The sequence below is a fragment of the Gopherus evgoodei genome, chromosome 10 (assembly GCF_007399415.2).
Source record: "Gopherus evgoodei ecotype Sinaloan lineage chromosome 10, rGopEvg1_v1.p, whole genome shotgun sequence".
Lineage (NCBI taxonomy): Eukaryota > Metazoa > Chordata > Testudines > Testudinidae > Gopherus > Gopherus evgoodei.
The window spans coordinates 52,515,471-52,531,467 of record NC_044331.1 but is presented as its reverse complement, the minus strand read 5'-3'; the positions used below and the strand labels follow the sequence as shown (position 1 = coordinate 52,531,467).

General features: G+C 46.2%; 1 protein-coding gene across 6 annotated transcripts in view; it reads right to left on the bottom strand.

Annotated features, from left to right (window-relative positions):
• The window catches only part of ADCY9 (adenylate cyclase 9), a 177,474-nt gene that overhangs the window by 62,901 nt on the left and 98,576 nt on the right, over window positions 1-15,997 (bottom strand). For 5 of the 6 annotated variants that reach the window (XM_030579182.1, XM_030579179.1, XM_030579183.1 and 2 more), the window contains one exon: window positions 4,884-5,104. In XM_030579182.1, the coding sequence (XP_030435042.1) occupies window positions 4,884-5,104 (221 nt within the window). The remainder of the gene's footprint in view (window positions 1-4,883; window positions 5,105-15,997) is intronic. The other variant, XM_030579180.1, reaches the window with a different exon arrangement.

Here is a 15,997-nt window from a genome sequence, read left to right as displayed (position 1 = left end):
CTGCGTTGGAATGAGGGTGGACTTGGGGACGCTGACCAGGAGCCCCAGCATGAGGAATAGTCTCAGGGCCACCTGCACACGAGACTGAACTTCCTTTTTGGAAAGGCCTGCCAGGAGCCGGTCGTCGAGGTACGGGTAAACTTGGACCCTCTGCTTCCATAAGAAGGCTGCCACTACTACCATGCATTTTGTGAACACCAGTGGGGCCGCAGCTAGGACAAATGGGAGAACTGTGAATTCGTAATGTTCTTGGTTAACAGTGAAGTGCAGGAATCAGCGATGCACCGGGTGGATGGCAATATGAAAGTACGCGTCTTTCATGTCGAGAGCAGCATATCAGTGCCCTGGATCCAGGGAAGGGATGATAGTGCCCAGAGAGACCATGTGGAACTGGGCCTTGACCAGGAACTTGTTGAGCCCGCCCAGGTCCAGACTGGATCGAAGGCCTCCTTTGGCCTTGGGAATGAAGAAGCAGCAGGAATAGAACACTTTCCCTCTTAGGTCCTTTGGTACCAACTCTACCGCCCTCACCTCTAGGCACGTGCCAACCTCCTCTTCCAGGTGTTCGTTAGAAGGGTCCCTGAAGAGGGATGGGGAAGGTAGTGGGGGCTAGGCAGGGAGGAGAACTGCAGCATGTAACTGCCTCGCACCGTGTGTAACACCCAACGGTCCGATGTAATGCTGGACCACGTACAGGAGAAGCGAGACAGGCGATTCAGGAAACAAGGGGATGGATCCGGTGATTGATCTGGTACGCAATCCTTGAGCGCACCTTCAAAAGCCTGGTTTAGGGCCGGGCTGAGACTTATGCTGGCCTTGGCTCTGGCCCAGCCTATTGGAGCTATTATTATTATTATGCCGCCTCCTCTTATCCTCATTTTGCCTGCGGTAGGGCTCCTGCCTAGGACGAGGTTGGTAGTGATGCTGAGTGATGCTTTGGGTCGACGGGGTATGCATACCCAGCTACTTGAGTATGGCCCTCGAGTCCTTGAGGCTATGCAGCTTTGCGTCCATCTGGTCCGAAAAGAGCCTGGACCCTCTGAAGGGGAGGTCCTGGAGCGAGTTCTGGACCTCAGGCGGCAGACCTGACTCCTGTAGCCACGCCGAGTGTTGCATGACCATGCCAGACACAATTGTCCTGGCCACCACATCTGTCAAATCCAAGGATCCCTGGAGAGAAGTCTTCGCTACGGCCTTGCCTTCGTCCATCAGCACCATAAACTCCTGTTGGGAACCCTGCGGGAAGTTGTCCTTAAACTTCCCCACTGCCACCCAGGAGTTGAAGTTATGTCTGTTAAGGATGGCCTGTTGGTTAGCAATCCTCAACTGGAGGCCCCCTGAGGAATACACCCTCCTGCCAAACAGGTCCAGGCACTTTGCTTCCTTGGCCTTAGGGACCAGGGCCTGCTGTCCATAGTGTTCTTTCTCGTTTACTGCCGAGACTTCCAGGGAACATGGGCTTGGGTGGCAAAACAAGAAGTCGTAACCCTTTGATGGGGCGAAGTACTTGCGTTCCACACCTTTGGCTGTTAGCGCATTGGAGGCCAGGGTCCGCCATATAGTCTTATAGTTCGACTGTATGGTCTTAATGAACGGAAGCGCTATTCTTGATGGACCCTCTGGCTCAGGCTGTCCACCATGGCGTCCTCCTGCTCAACCATCTCCTCAGCCTGTATCCCCAAGTTATAAGCAACCTTACGCAGCAGCTCTTGGTGGGCTCTGTGGTCTATTGGCGGAGGTCCTGATACTGCTGTGCCTGTCACCACTTCATCCGGGAATGATGAGGATGTCAGCAGCTGTTCCGTTTCCTCCTGCTGGACCCCTTGGGTCCCCCTCTCCTGAAGGAGGGGCTTCCAGCTCGGGCATGGACAGCTTACCCTGGGGCGGCACCGGACTCGGTGCCGGTTTCTCCAGTCTCTTGCTTGGCGACGGTGCAGGTGGTCTGGACGCCGTAGCTTCGTGCACGGAGAAGCGTTGGTGTGGGGACAGGGACTGGTGCATCAAGTAGCTGGCTCTGGAGGGAGCCCCTTGCTGCTGGTGGTAGGCCCAAGGGGTCCAGAAGGGCCAGTGTCCCGGTGCTCCTCACTGGGGTTGCCACTCAGCCTGGTATTCTCTGGTGTCCAGTGCCCGGTGCAGGTAACTGTATCGGCCCGAGTCGGTGCTGGACTCTGGCGACGCCGAGAGCAAAGGCCACGGCGGTGCCGTCGACGTGTGCTGGTGGGAGGCCGACAAGTGGCTTCTTGTTGATTGGGAATGGGACTGGTACCTCTGCTCGTGTGATGGTCAGCTCACCTTCTCCTGGTGCTGGTCTCTGGAGGGTGCCAGAGAGCGTTGGGTCCCTTGCACTAACCCTGTGCACTGACTCGTCTCCGGTACCGAGGCTTCCTTCTGTGTCAGAGGTAACAGAGTCCACAGACTTGATGCTTGACCAGGACCAACCCCGGGAGCGATGCCTGGAGGGTGTCCTCGAACGGCACACCATTGCCGGCTTTCCCCTTGACAGCACCGCGGGCGTGGATGCCAGACGCTTCTCCCTGTTCGGGAGGGGGCTCACTGCTGACAACCCAATGAGGTTCTTCACTGCCTCAAAGGTGTCAGGCGTGGAGGGCTGATCTATTACTCCCTCGAGCCCGTCGTTCTCACTGAGTTCACTTAGGACTGGACTCAGTGGGATGTGTGGCACCGGTGCCATCGGTGCTGGCACAATGTCTATCCCGCTCTTTCAGTACCTGGGCCCTTAGATGGTGCTAATATCCTTTGTGGGCAATGGGTCTCAAACTTTTGTACTGGTGACCCCTTTCACACAGCAAGCCTCTGAGTGCGCCCCCCAATAAATTAAACACACTTTTTAATATATTTAACACCATTATAAATGCTGGAGGCAAGTAAGGTTTGGGGTGGAGGTTGACAGCTCGTGACCCCCCATGTAATACCTCATGACCCCCTGAGGGGTCCCGACCCCCCGTTTGAGAACCCCTGTTTGTGGGGAACCTCCGTGCCCTTCTTTTGGTTTGGCCTTGGGCTGCACCAGAGAGGATGAGCGGTGCTGCGGCCTACCTTTCTCCAAGGCCAACGGCTTGCGGTGCTTATCCGGCACCGGGTCTCTTGACGACTCCGAGCACTCCACAATGAGGAAGCTGGAGCTGGCGTTGGGTGCTCTGGGCCTGATGGCTGCAGCGCTGCCTCCATCAACTGCTTCAAACAAAAGTCTCTCTCTTTCATTGTTCTAGGCTTAAACGCCTTGCAAATCTTACACCTGTTTGGTGTGCTTCCCTCAGGCAACATAGCCAGGAGTAGTGGGGGTCACTAACTGGCATGGGCTTGTGGCACGTGGCGCAAGCCTTAAACCCCTGGGCCTGCGGCATGCCCTGCGGCCTGGGGCGGGTGCTGGAAGCTGCCAAGCACCTAATCTAGTAAGTGTCCACAACAATAGAATGCTAATGAACTGATAGCAGCTAATTACCCTAAAGCTAAGGGATTGCTTCTCATAGGAGAGCAAGAGGTTGTTCCAATGTCGCCACAGATGGTAAGAGGGAACTGGAGGGGGTTGGGGCAGAGGCAGTATATATGTACAGCGCAGTGGCACCGCTCAGGTGGGAGCCCCGCCGGTCCGATGGGTGCCTCTAAGGGGAAAGTTTCCGACGCTCGTGCACGTAGTGCGTGCACACCTAATGGGGAATGGATATGAACAAGCACTCGAAGAAGAACTTTTATTGATGGTAGTCTTGGGAGAAACTTTAATTGGGAAAAGGGGGACAGAAAGAGATGTATATTTAGAAATAATTAAACAAACAGACCCTTAACAATGGCTAAGTGGTTGGATATAGTTTATATATAATTATATGGATATGTATGTGTGTAAAAATGGAAAGGACAAGGGTTTGATAAAACAGGAAATGAGAAGAAGTTAAACAGGCAGGTGTGATGAAAACAAACAAACAGATAGTATGCAACATTTAATAAAAAACAAAAAAAATGTATGCTCTGTATCACTAGCTATCCCACAATCTTTTATTTGCTCTCTATTCTGTCTTCCCTGGTTTTGACATGTTTCTAATTAGGAAGACATTGTTCCTGTCCCCAAAACATTATCTACGTGTTCATATAGAGCCAAGCACAATGAAGCCCTTAATCTAATTGGGGATTTGCTTGCTATCACAATAGAAACAGCTTATTATCTAATGTTGTTATTCCTAACGTTCACAAGCTATTCTTTTGACAGACTCAAGTTAAAGTCTGGCCATAATAAGAGGGAAATTGTGTGTGTTTGTGTAAAGTCACAGATTGTGGGATCTTGGAGCCTATATTTTCCTCTTGTCCATAGAAGGGGTGACAATTTAAAATCCTAAAGTGAAGAGAGAAAGTCTAATTTTACAGAAAGTATATTTAGGACAATATCAGACCAATACTTTCATGACAGTCTCCTTCTATTTGTTCAGCATCCAAGACAGAAAGTGTATATATTTTCCTAAACACTTCAATGTCACCAGGTATAACTATTATATGCAGATATAACATTTTTGTAGCTCCATGTTTATAGTAAAAACAGCAAATGCAAATAACATATGTACTATAACGTATTATGAAGCCTTTGTCATTTCTGAGGATTTTTTAGTTCAAAAGACTCAAATGTAAAATAACTGTTCAAAGAGAAAGATTAACAAAGTTAAGTAAAAACCTGCACTGGTATTCCTCTTAGCAGAATTTTCAGATTGGTGAGTTCCTACTGTAGTTACAGAATAGTAAGCAGACTAACATTATAAAACTTACAGTATGATAACCAACATCATACAAGAGCAGAGGAACAGAGATTAAAGGCAGGGAGCAAGTTTGCTTTCTTTATACCACACTATTTTAAAATTATGTAACTAATTCCTTCTTACCTGTCTTCTTTAATCACATCCACAAAATGAGCATCTGTCTTCTCTCTGATGTTTTTGAACCTCAGTGGAAGGAGTGCTGACTGGTCCAAACTCACTCCTACCCATCTTCCTTTCTCCTGCAACATCTCATAAAGTGATGTCTGGCTGTTGCTCAGCTTCTCATCCTGTGGAGGACTCAAAAGTCCATTCTGGGTCTTTGGATTGCGTCGTCCACGAGTCTGCTTCATAGCAAGAAGAAATGTATGAGTGAAGGAATAAATATGTGAGAAAACATACAAACAGCACAGAGGTTTGAACCTGATGATATTCTAAAAGAAGAGAGGTCTCAACGATGCTTGTAGCTGTTTACACTATTCCACACTGATGCAACAGACATTCTGTATTTCAGAGTGACAATCCTGGAATTTTATTATATAGATAAGGCCAGAAAAGACTATTGTGATTCTCTAGTCTGACTTCCTGTGTAACACACACCATAAGACTTCCCTGAATTGACTTCTGTTTGGACTAAAGAATATCTTTTAGAAAAACATCCAAGCTTGATTGAGAAGTTGTCAGTGATAGAGACTCCACCATAACCCTTTGTAAGTTGTTCTGAAGGTTAATTTCTAGTCTGAATTTGCCTTGCTTCAACTTCCAGCCATTGGATATTACTATACTTTTGTTTGCTAGATTGAAGAGCTCTTTATTATCAAATGCATGCTCCCCATGTAGGTATTTATACACTGATCAAATCATTCCTTAACTTTCTTTTTGTTAAACTACCTAGATTGAGCTCCTCTCACTATGAGGCAGGTTTTCTAATCCTTTATTTATTCTTGCGGCTGTTCACAGAATCCTCTACAATTTATCAACATCCTTCTTGAATTGTGGACACCAGAACAAGACACAGTATTCCAGAAGTGGTCACACCAGTGTCAAAGGCAGAAGTAAAATAACCTTTCTACTCCTACTTGAGATTCCCATGTTTATGCATCCCAGGATTGCATTAGCCCTTTTGGCCATAGCAATGCACTGGGAGCTCATGTTCACCTGATTATTTACCATGACTTCCAAATATTTTTCAGTCACTGCTTCCCAGGATACAGTACTTTATCCTGTATGTATGGCCCACAATCTTTTGTTCCAAGATATGACCTCATATTTGGTCACATTAAAATGCATATTGTTTGCTTGCGCCCAGGTTACCAAGTGATCCAGATCGCTTTATATTAGTGACCTGTTCCCTTTATTATTTGTCATGCCCCCAACTTTGGGTCCCCTTCTAACTTTATCAGTGATGATTTTATGTTTTCTCATAGGTAATTGATGAACATTTTAAATATCTGGGATGAAGAACTGATCTCTGCGGAACCCCACAAGAAACATACCTGCTTGATGATGATTTCTCCTTTACAGTTATATTTTGAGACCAATCGATTAGACAGTTTTGAATCCATTTAATATGTACCATGTTAATTTTGTATTGCTCTAGTTTATTCATCAAAATATTGTGTAGTACCAAGTCAAATGCCTTTATCAACCAAACTTGTAATCTCATAAAAACAGATATCAATAGTGGCACAACATTAGCTTTCCTTCAGTCCTCTGGAACTTCTCCAGGGTTCCAAGACTTATTGGAAGTTATACTCTCTTAATAGTACAGAGAGCTCCTCAGTCAGCAATTTTAAAACTCTTGAATGCCAGGCATCCGAACCTGCTGATTTAAAAATGACTATCTTTAGTAGCTGCTGTTCCACACCTTCCATATTTACCAATGAATGGAAAGTGTTATCATATGATACTAATATGTCATCTGTTTTTTTCACCAAGCACTTCTGCATTTTCTGCATTATTATTGACAATTCCATGATTTTCATCTAGTAAGGAACCAATACCATTGTTAAGATACCTTTTGTTCCTAAATATACTTGAAAAACTCCTCCTTATTGTCCTTAACTCTTCTGGTCATAGATTTCTCTTTGTGTTGTTTTGCCTCCTATTAACAATTTTACACGATTTCTAGCGTCTGATTTATATTTATACTACCAACTTTCCCTTTCTTCCATTTGTTATACATTGTTTTGTTTTTACAGTTGCCTTCACTTCTCCCTAATCCTGGTTGGCTTTTTTAGCCAGTGCAGCCTTCCTTCTTGATTGTGGTTTTGTTTGTTTGTTTTTTAGCTTGTTCTCGAATAAAATGCTTTTAAACAATTTCCAATAATCATTTACATTTTTCTGTTTAAATTCTTTCTCCCAACTAATCTGGCTCATAAGTCATCCTCTGCAAAGACAGACCATAGTCTCCAAATAAAGACTACTATATCAGATATTTAAACTGACAGAATACTTGATTCTTGCCAAAAGACCATATATAATACCTTCTGAATCTCATTAGTTTTTTTAACTAATATATCTTTAGAGACTATGTGTTATACGATCCTCATTCCTTTCGCAAGATATGCTAGTGCAGACAGGAAGGTTCAATGAGGAATGATCCCTTTCCATCTGAAGCTTTTTTTACCTAGGGTACTTATATTTAAACATTACTTGGTTAGAGGAATTTAAATCAGGATCATCTCCATAAGGAATCCACTAAATCAAGAGCTGGTGAACAGGTAATTCCCACCCCACTTGAAGGTGTTTTTTTTTTCTTTTAATTAACACTTTAGTTTCTTTGCCTGAAAATACATTAACTGTAGAAAATGTTTATATAGAAACTAAAATATGACAGATATCTCTTTAGACTATTTTTTTTTAATTCTTTCTGCTCATTTGAGCAAACTGATGAAAATGTATGCTTCCTTAGAGTGATGTGGAGAAGCCTGATATGGAAGAACAATAGGGTATAAACTGGCCATGAACAAATTCAGGCTGGAAATTAGAAGAGCAATTGTATCACAGGGCTGCTTGTGATGGTTGGGGGTGGGGCTAGGAGTCCCTTCCAATTTATGTCTTCTGTTCCTAAAGTTCATGGTTCAGGGCTTCAGATGGTCCTCTGGTCCAGGAAGAGGTGTGTTTTTGTTTGTTTTTAGTCTCCTTCCTGTGAAGCATTGGAAATGGCCACAGCTGGAGTTGACACGCTGGATAGGGAGGCCAGTGCTGTGGCACCAAGCACTTTCTCTCTCACATGCTTAGGTGGCTGATTGTTACTCATTTGCTGAGTGTCTAACTAATCACCATACGTGGGGTCAGGAAGGAATTCTCCCCCAGGTCAGATTGGCAGGGACCTTGGGGTTTTTTTTTTTTTTGCCCTCCTTGCACCATGGAAGGAAGATCACTTGCCAGGATTATCTGGGTATATTTCCCATAATTAAATCCCAGCCATTGCAGGAGCTTCAGGCATGAGTGCACCTTGGTTTCTCCTATTCTCTGCCTGTTGCATATTGGTTTAGCCTTCTCGGGGCTGTAATACTTTGGTCTAGTTTTCATGTGCAGCTGCTGGATGGTGTTGACGGTCTGTGATACAAAGGAGATCAGACTAGATCAACATTTCTCAAATGTGGCCACTAGCAGATTTTTTTTGTGACCATGACATCCTCCAAAGCATGAATTTAGATTTTTTGGGGGAGGAGGGAACAGCGGTCCCTCCCTGCAGTGCCCAGCTGTTGCTCCTGAATAGCTGTTACCAAAGGCAGCGAGATGTGCCACCTTGGTGTTTGTGTTGGCACTGCCAGCAGGGATCAGAGCCCTGCACCGCACAGCCTCCTTGGGGCTCTGGGCAGAGCCTCTGGAGACAAGTGTTGCAAGTGTGCATGGCGCCAGAGGTGGCTCTTGTCAGTGGAGGTGGCTGCTGTGTTCAGTCTCAGGTGCTCCCCTGGGCAGCTCCCCCTCTCCCGCCCAGCCGGGGCATGGAGATCCTCAAGCTCCACAGGTGGCTAGTGAGTTCCTGACACACCTTCCCCAGGACTGGCTCTTGCTGAAGGACTGAAGGAGACAGGAACAAAGAGATGGGTTGGTGCTTTCCCTACCTGGAGCCACACTCACTGTTTACAGTTGCTGTAGTTACTGCAGCAGCTCAACAGCTCCAAGCTGCTGCAGGTCTTGGCAGCTCCCCAGCAGGGTGAGGGGCTCCCGCTCCATGACACACTCCAAGCACAAGAATGGGAACGTTGAATGGGGAGCTCTACTTCCTACCGCCTTCCTACTACATACATAAATTACAATGATTTGGACATGTACATGCACATATTTATTTGTTTTTCCTAAAGTTAAGTATTTTAGGAAAAATTTATCAGAGCAGCCACCAGCAAAGTGGTCACACTCTGTGGTCACCAAAAAATTATTTGTGAGAACCACTGGACTAGATGATCTGATGGTCCTTCTGGCCTTAAACTCTGTGACTGTGACTTCTCTTAGCCTTTTTTCCTTTCAGCTCTCTGGCAGAGGCTCAAATCCCTAAGAAAAATCTTCCCTTCCGTCAGCTCAAGGTTTTCCTGGGCTATCGCCACTCTGTTAATCTTAACAAATTACTTGTGTGGCAGCAGAAAATCCCTATTTAATAAATGTTGCTAACTCTAGCTGTACAGTAGTTTCTGATGGTGACTGGCAGACTGACTGATGCACCCTATCCCAATTTCCTCTAATAAGGAGGGGTGCATATTGGGAAAGGAGAACTCCACAGGAAGTTAGGAGCCAGACGAGTTCCTTATGTTGTTTAGGAGAACTGAGATAGGTGCTTGAACACACTAAGCTGGCAGCTAAAGGCAGCAATAACGCATTTCTAATAAAGGGATTATGAAGAGTGGGCAGTCTCTAGGGAAAGAGGTCTGCCAGACGGAACTTATTGCCATTCGCCTCAAGAAACTTAAGAAGTATGTAGGACCTGGGACTCAAGTGCCACTGCATGTTTTAGTTTTTAGTTTTTTGCTTCTATTTATATATATCTATATATCAGTTTTGCTTTGTTTGGTAATATTTACACTGAATAAATGAGGCACATCTGACCTTGTGTACACTGAGAGACAAGGAGGGTGAGGTAATATCTTTTACTGGACCAACTTCTGTTGGTAAGAGAAACAAGCTTTCAAGCCACACACAGCTCTTCTTCAGGTCTCTGAACTCTGTGTGGCTCAATCACTTGGGTCCCTCACCAACAGAAGTTGGTCCAATAAAAGATATTACCTCACCCTCATCTCTCTAATATCCTGGGGCCAACACGGCTGCATCTACAGTACATATAACTTGCGTACGCTAGCATTTTTCTTTTAGTTATCCACTGTTGCAGCTCAAAGTGGCACTAGTGTAGAAAACACTACTGGCATTTTATGCAGCGTTCCACAGACCTCCTCTAAGCAGGGACAGATGAAACTGTGGTTAAAATGTCAACAGCTAATATACACTAGGGATCATAACCACTGCTGCCACTGATGGAGCTGCAGTGGTGGAAATCTCAAAGAAAAATTCAGCCTGTGTGGAGGTTGTTTGGTTTACGGAGTCTCTGGTGGTTTGTGGTAGGTGACACTTAAACAGAAGCAGAAGGGATAAAAGTATCCTACGCATATCACCTCAGCATTTCGAGATGACCAACAACATCTTTCTTTTGAAGTAACTGCCTCCTGATGTGCTGAGGCCTGTACTGGAAAAAACGGTTATTCACCTTCTCATAACTGTTGTTCTTCGAGATGTGTTGTTCGTGTCCATTCCAATCAGATGTGTGCGCATACATATGCACAGTAGCTGGAAGATTTTTCCCTCGCAGCATCTGTTGGGTCAGGCTGGGCACCCCATGGAGTCGTGCTTTCATGGCGCTCAATATACAGCCCTGCCAACCAGCCACCCCCTCAGGTCCTTCTTTCTGGGAACTCCAACAGAGGGGTAGGAGTGTGAGTATTGGACTGGACATGAACAACACATGAAGAACAACAGTTACGAGAAGCCTAAGTTCAGGAGGTGAGGTCAGTCTTCCACTGATTGGAACACTGCTTGTCCAAAGACTGCATCGTCTCTGTCCTGCTGGGTAATTGCATAGTGTGTGGTGAAAGTGTGGATGGAGGTCCACATTGCCGTTCTGCAGAATTCATGAGTCGGGACCAGCACTATGAATGCTGTTGATGAAGCCTCCACTCTGGTAGAGTGCACAATGATTGGGGGTGCGTGAACCCCAGCCAGGTTGTAGCACTCACAAATGCAGGATGTGGTCCACGACAAAATGCATTGTGATGACACAGGCAGATCTTTCATTCTGTCTGTCACTGCCACAAATAACTGGACTGATTTTCTGAATGGCTTCGTTCTCTCGATGTAAAAGGCTAGCGCCCTTGTCATAAACAGATAGCTAAGGGTTAATGTCTCTTTCACCTGAAACACCTGACCAGAGAACCAATCAGGAAACTGGATTTTTTCAACTTTGGGTGGAGGGAATTGTGTGTCTGAGTCTTTTGTCTGTCTGCCTGCTGTCTCTGAGCTTTGGAGAAGTAGTTCTATTTTCTAATCTTCTGTTTCTAAGTGTAAGGACAAAGAGATCAGATAGTAAGTTATATGGTTTCTTTTCTTTGGTATTTGCATGAATATAAGTGCTGGAGTGCTTTGATTTGTATTCTTTTTGAATAAGGCTGTTTATTCAATATTCTTTTAAGCAATCGACCCTTTGTTATATCATCTTAATACAGAGAGAACATTTGTATGTATTTTTCTTTCTTTTTTATATAAAGCTTTCTTTTAAGACCTGTTGGAGTTTTCTTTACTTCAGGGAAATTAAGTCTGTACTCACCAGGGAATTGGTGGGAGGAAGAAATCAAGGGGAGATCTGTGTGTTGGATTGCTAGCCTGATTTTGCATTTCCTCTGGGTGAAGAGGAAAGTGCTTTTGTTCCAGGATTGGAAACGGAGAGGGCAAGTCCCTCGGTTTGGATTCACAGAGCTTGTGTCTGTGTATCTCTCCAGGAGCATCTGGAGGGGGGAAGGGAAAAAGGATTATTTCCCTTGGTTGTGAGACTCAAGGGATTTGGGTCTTGGGGTCCCCAGGGAAGGTTTTTCAGGGGGACCAGAGTGCCCCAAAACACTCTAATTTTTTGGGTGGTGGCAGCAAGTACCAGGTCCAAGCTGGTAGCTAAGCTTGGAGGTTTTCATGCTAACCCCCATATTTTGGACGCTAAGGTCCAAATCTGGGAATAAGGTTATGATAGCCCTACGTACATACAGTGAGTGAAGTCTCTGCTTCCTGCCAGCAGAGTGCAGATTAGAGTACCGGGAGAAAGATGTCCTGGTTGATGTGAAACTATGACACAACCTTTGAGAGGAAAGTAGGGTGAGGCCTGATCTGAACCTTGTCCTTATAGAACACAGTATAGGGAGTGTCTGATGTTAGGGCCTTGAGCTCAGACACCCTCCTGGCCGAGGTTATAGCTACCAGGAACGCCACCTTGTAAGAGAGGTAGAGCAGGGAGCATGTCGTCAATGGTCCAAAGGGTGGTCCCATGAGCCTAGAGAGGATCAGGTTGAGGTCTCAGATGGGGACAGGGTGTGAGGATACAATCTGTCGAGTCCTTTTAGAAATCGCTTGATCATAAGGTTAGCAAACACTGCCGAGACTCATTAAGCCATCGGATTGCTACCCCTTCCTGCTTCTCCACATGGGAAGCAATGATACTGCCAAGAATGACCTTGAGTGGATCACTGCAGACTACGTGGCTCTGGGAAAAAGGATAAAGGAGTTTGAGATGCAATGGTGTTCTCATCCATCCTCCCTGTGCAGGGAAAAGGCCTGGGTAGAGATCATCGAATTGTGGAAGTCAATGAATGGCTATGCAGGTGGTGTCGGAGAGAAAGCTTTGGATTCTTCGACCATGGGATGGTGTTTCAAGAAGGAGAAATGCTAGGCAGAGACAGGCTCCACCTAACAAAGAGAGGGAAGAGCATCTTTGCAAGCAAGCTGGCTAACCTAGTGAGGAGGGCTTTAAATTAGGTTCACGGGGGGAAGGAGACCAAAGCCCTGAGGTAAGTGGGAAAATGGGATACTGGGAGGAAGCACAAGCAGGAGAGTGCAAGAGGGGAGGACTCCTGTCTCAGACTGAGAAGGCAGGAAAATCAGCGAGTTATCTTAAGTGCCTATACACACATGCAAGAAGCCTGGGAAACAAGCAGGGAGAATTGGAAGTCCTGGCACAGACAAGGAACTATGATGTGACTGGAATAACAGAGACTTGGTGGGACAACTCACATGACTGGAGTACTGTCATGGATGCATATAAACTGTTCAGGAAGGACAGGCAGGGCAGAAAAGGTGGGGGAGTTGCATTATATGTAAGAGAGCAGTATGACTGCTCAGAGCTCTGGTATGAAACTGCAGAAAAACCTGAGAGTCTCTGGATTAAGTTTAGAAGTGTGAGCAACAAGAGTGATGTCATGGTGGGTGTCTGCTATAGACCACCAGACCAGGGGGATGAAGGGGACGAGGCTTTCTTCCGACAACTAGCAGAAGTTACTAGATCGCAGGCCCTCGTTCTCATGGGAGACTTTAATCACCCTGATATCTGCTGGGAGAGCAATACAGCGGCGCACAGACAATCCAGGAAGTTTTTGGAAAGTGTAGGGGACAATTTCCTGGTGCAAGTGTTGGGGGAACCAACTAAGGGCAGAGCTCTTCTAGACCTGAAGCTCACAAACAGGGAAGAATTAGTAGGGGAAGAAAAAGTGGATGGGAACTTGGGAGGCAGTGACCATGAGATGGTCGACTTCAGAATCCTGACACAAAGAAGAAAGGAGAGCAGCAGAATATAGACCCTGGACTTCAGGAAAGCAGACTGACTCCCTCAGGGAACCGATGGGCAGGATCCCCAGGGAGAACAACATGAGGGAGAAAGGAGTCCAGGAGAGCTGGTTGTATTTTAAAGAATCCTTATTGAGGTTGCAGGAACAAACCATCCCGATGTGTAGAAAGAATAGTAAATATGGCAGGCGACCAGCTTGGCTTAACAGTGAAATCCTTGCTGATCTTAAACGCAAAAAAGCAGCTTACAAGAAGTGGAAGAGTGGACAAATGACCAGGGAGGAGTATAAAAATATTGCTCAGGCATGCAGGAGTGAAATCAGGAAGGCCAAATCACACTTGGAGTTGCAGCTAGCAAGAGATGTTAAGAGTAACAAGAAGGGTTTCTTCAGGTGTGTTAGCAACAAGAAGAAAGTCAAGGAAAGTGTGGGCCCCTTACTGAATGAGGGTGGCAACTTAATGACAGAGGATGTGGAAAAAGCTAATGTACTCAATGCTTTTTTTGCCTCTGTCTTCACAAACAAGGTCAGCTCCTAGACTGCTGCACTGGGCAGCACAGTATGGGGAGAAGGTAACCAGCCCTCTGTGGAGAAAGAAGGGGTTCGAGACTATTTAGAAAAACTGGATGAGCACAAGTCCATGGGGCCGGATGTGCTGCATCTGAGGGTGCTAAAGGAGTTGGCGGATGTGATTGCAGAGCCATTGGCCATTATCTTTGAAAACTCATGGCGATCGGGGGAGGTCCCGGATGACTGGAAAAAGGCTAATGTAATGCCCATCTTTAAAAAAGGGAAGAAGGACGATTCAGGGAACTACTGGCCAGTCAGCCTCACCTCAGTCCCTGGAAAAATCATAGAGCAGGTCCTCAAGGAATCAATTCTGAAGCACTTAGAGGAGAGGAAAGTGATCAGGAACAGTCAGCATGGATTCACCGAGGGCAAGTCATGCCTGACTAACCTAATTGCCTTCTATGAGGAGATAACTGGCTCTGTGGATGAGGGAAAAGCAGTGGATGTGTTATTCCTTGACTTTAGCAAAGCTTTTGATATGGTCTCCCACAGTATTCTTGCCGGCAAGTTAAAGTAGTATGGGCTGGATGAATGGACTAGAAGGTGGACAGAAAGCTAGATCGTTGGGCTCAACGGGTAGTGACCAACGGCTTCATGTCTAGTTGGCAGCCGGGTTCAAGTGCTGTGCCCCAAGGGTCGGTCCCGGGGCCAGTTTTGTTCAATATCTTCATTAATGATCTGGAGGACAGCATGGACTGCACTCTCAGCAAGTCTGCAGATGACACTAAACTGGGAGAAGTGGTAGATATGCTGGAGGGTAGGGATAAGATACAGAGGGACCTAGACAAATTAGAGGACTGGGCCAAGGACAAGTGCAGAATCCTGGACTTAGGACAAAAGAATCCCATGCACTGTTACAGACTAGGGACCGAATGGCTAGGCAGCATTCTGCAGAAAAGGACCTAGGGGTTACAGTGGATGAGAAGCTGGATATGAGTCAACAGTGTGCTCTTGTTGCCAAGAAGGCTAATGGCATTTTGGGCTGTATAAGTAGAGGCATTGCCAGCAGATCGAGGGATGTGATCATTCCCCTCCATTTGACATTGGTGAGGCCTCATCTGGAGTACTGTGTCCAGTTTTGGGCCCCACACTATAAGAAGGATGTGGAAAAATTGGAAAGAGTCCAGCGGAGGGCAACAAAAATGATTAAGGGGATGGAGCACATGACTTATGAGGAGAGGGTGAGGGAACTGGGATTGTTTAGTCTGCAGAAGAGAAGAATGAGGGGGGATTTGATAGCTGCTTTCAACTACCTGAAAGGGGGTTCCAAAGAGGATGGATCTAGACTTTCTCAATGGTACCAGATGACAGAACAAGAAGCAATGGTCTCAAATTGCAGTGGGGGAGGTTTAGGTTGGATATTAAGAAAAACTTTTTCACTAGGAGGGTGGTGAAGCACTGGAATGGGTTACCTAGGGAGGTGGTGGAATCTCCTTCCTTAGAGGTTTTTAAGGTCAGGCTTGACAAAGCCTTGGCTGGGATGATTTAGTTGGGAATTGGTCCTGCTTTGAGCAGGGGGTTGGACTAGATGACCTCCTGAGGTCCATTCCAACCCTGATATTCTATGATTCTATGAACACCGAGTGGCCTGCTTGCAGGTGTACTGAATGTTCCACACAGAAGTCCTACAGCATCACTTTCAACTCTCTGATGTTGATGTGGAGAGCCAGGTCTGTGTGAAACCAGAGACCTTGGGTCCTGCAGTCTCCCAGATGAGCTTCCCAGCCCAAGTCTGAAGTCACTAGCGAGAGAGATGGCTGCAGACTGGTGAAGGGGACCCCCTGAGCACACCTCCTGAGGGTTGAGCCAATGCAGGAGGGGGTCGAGCTCTGGGTGAGGCAGAGTCACGATCCTGTA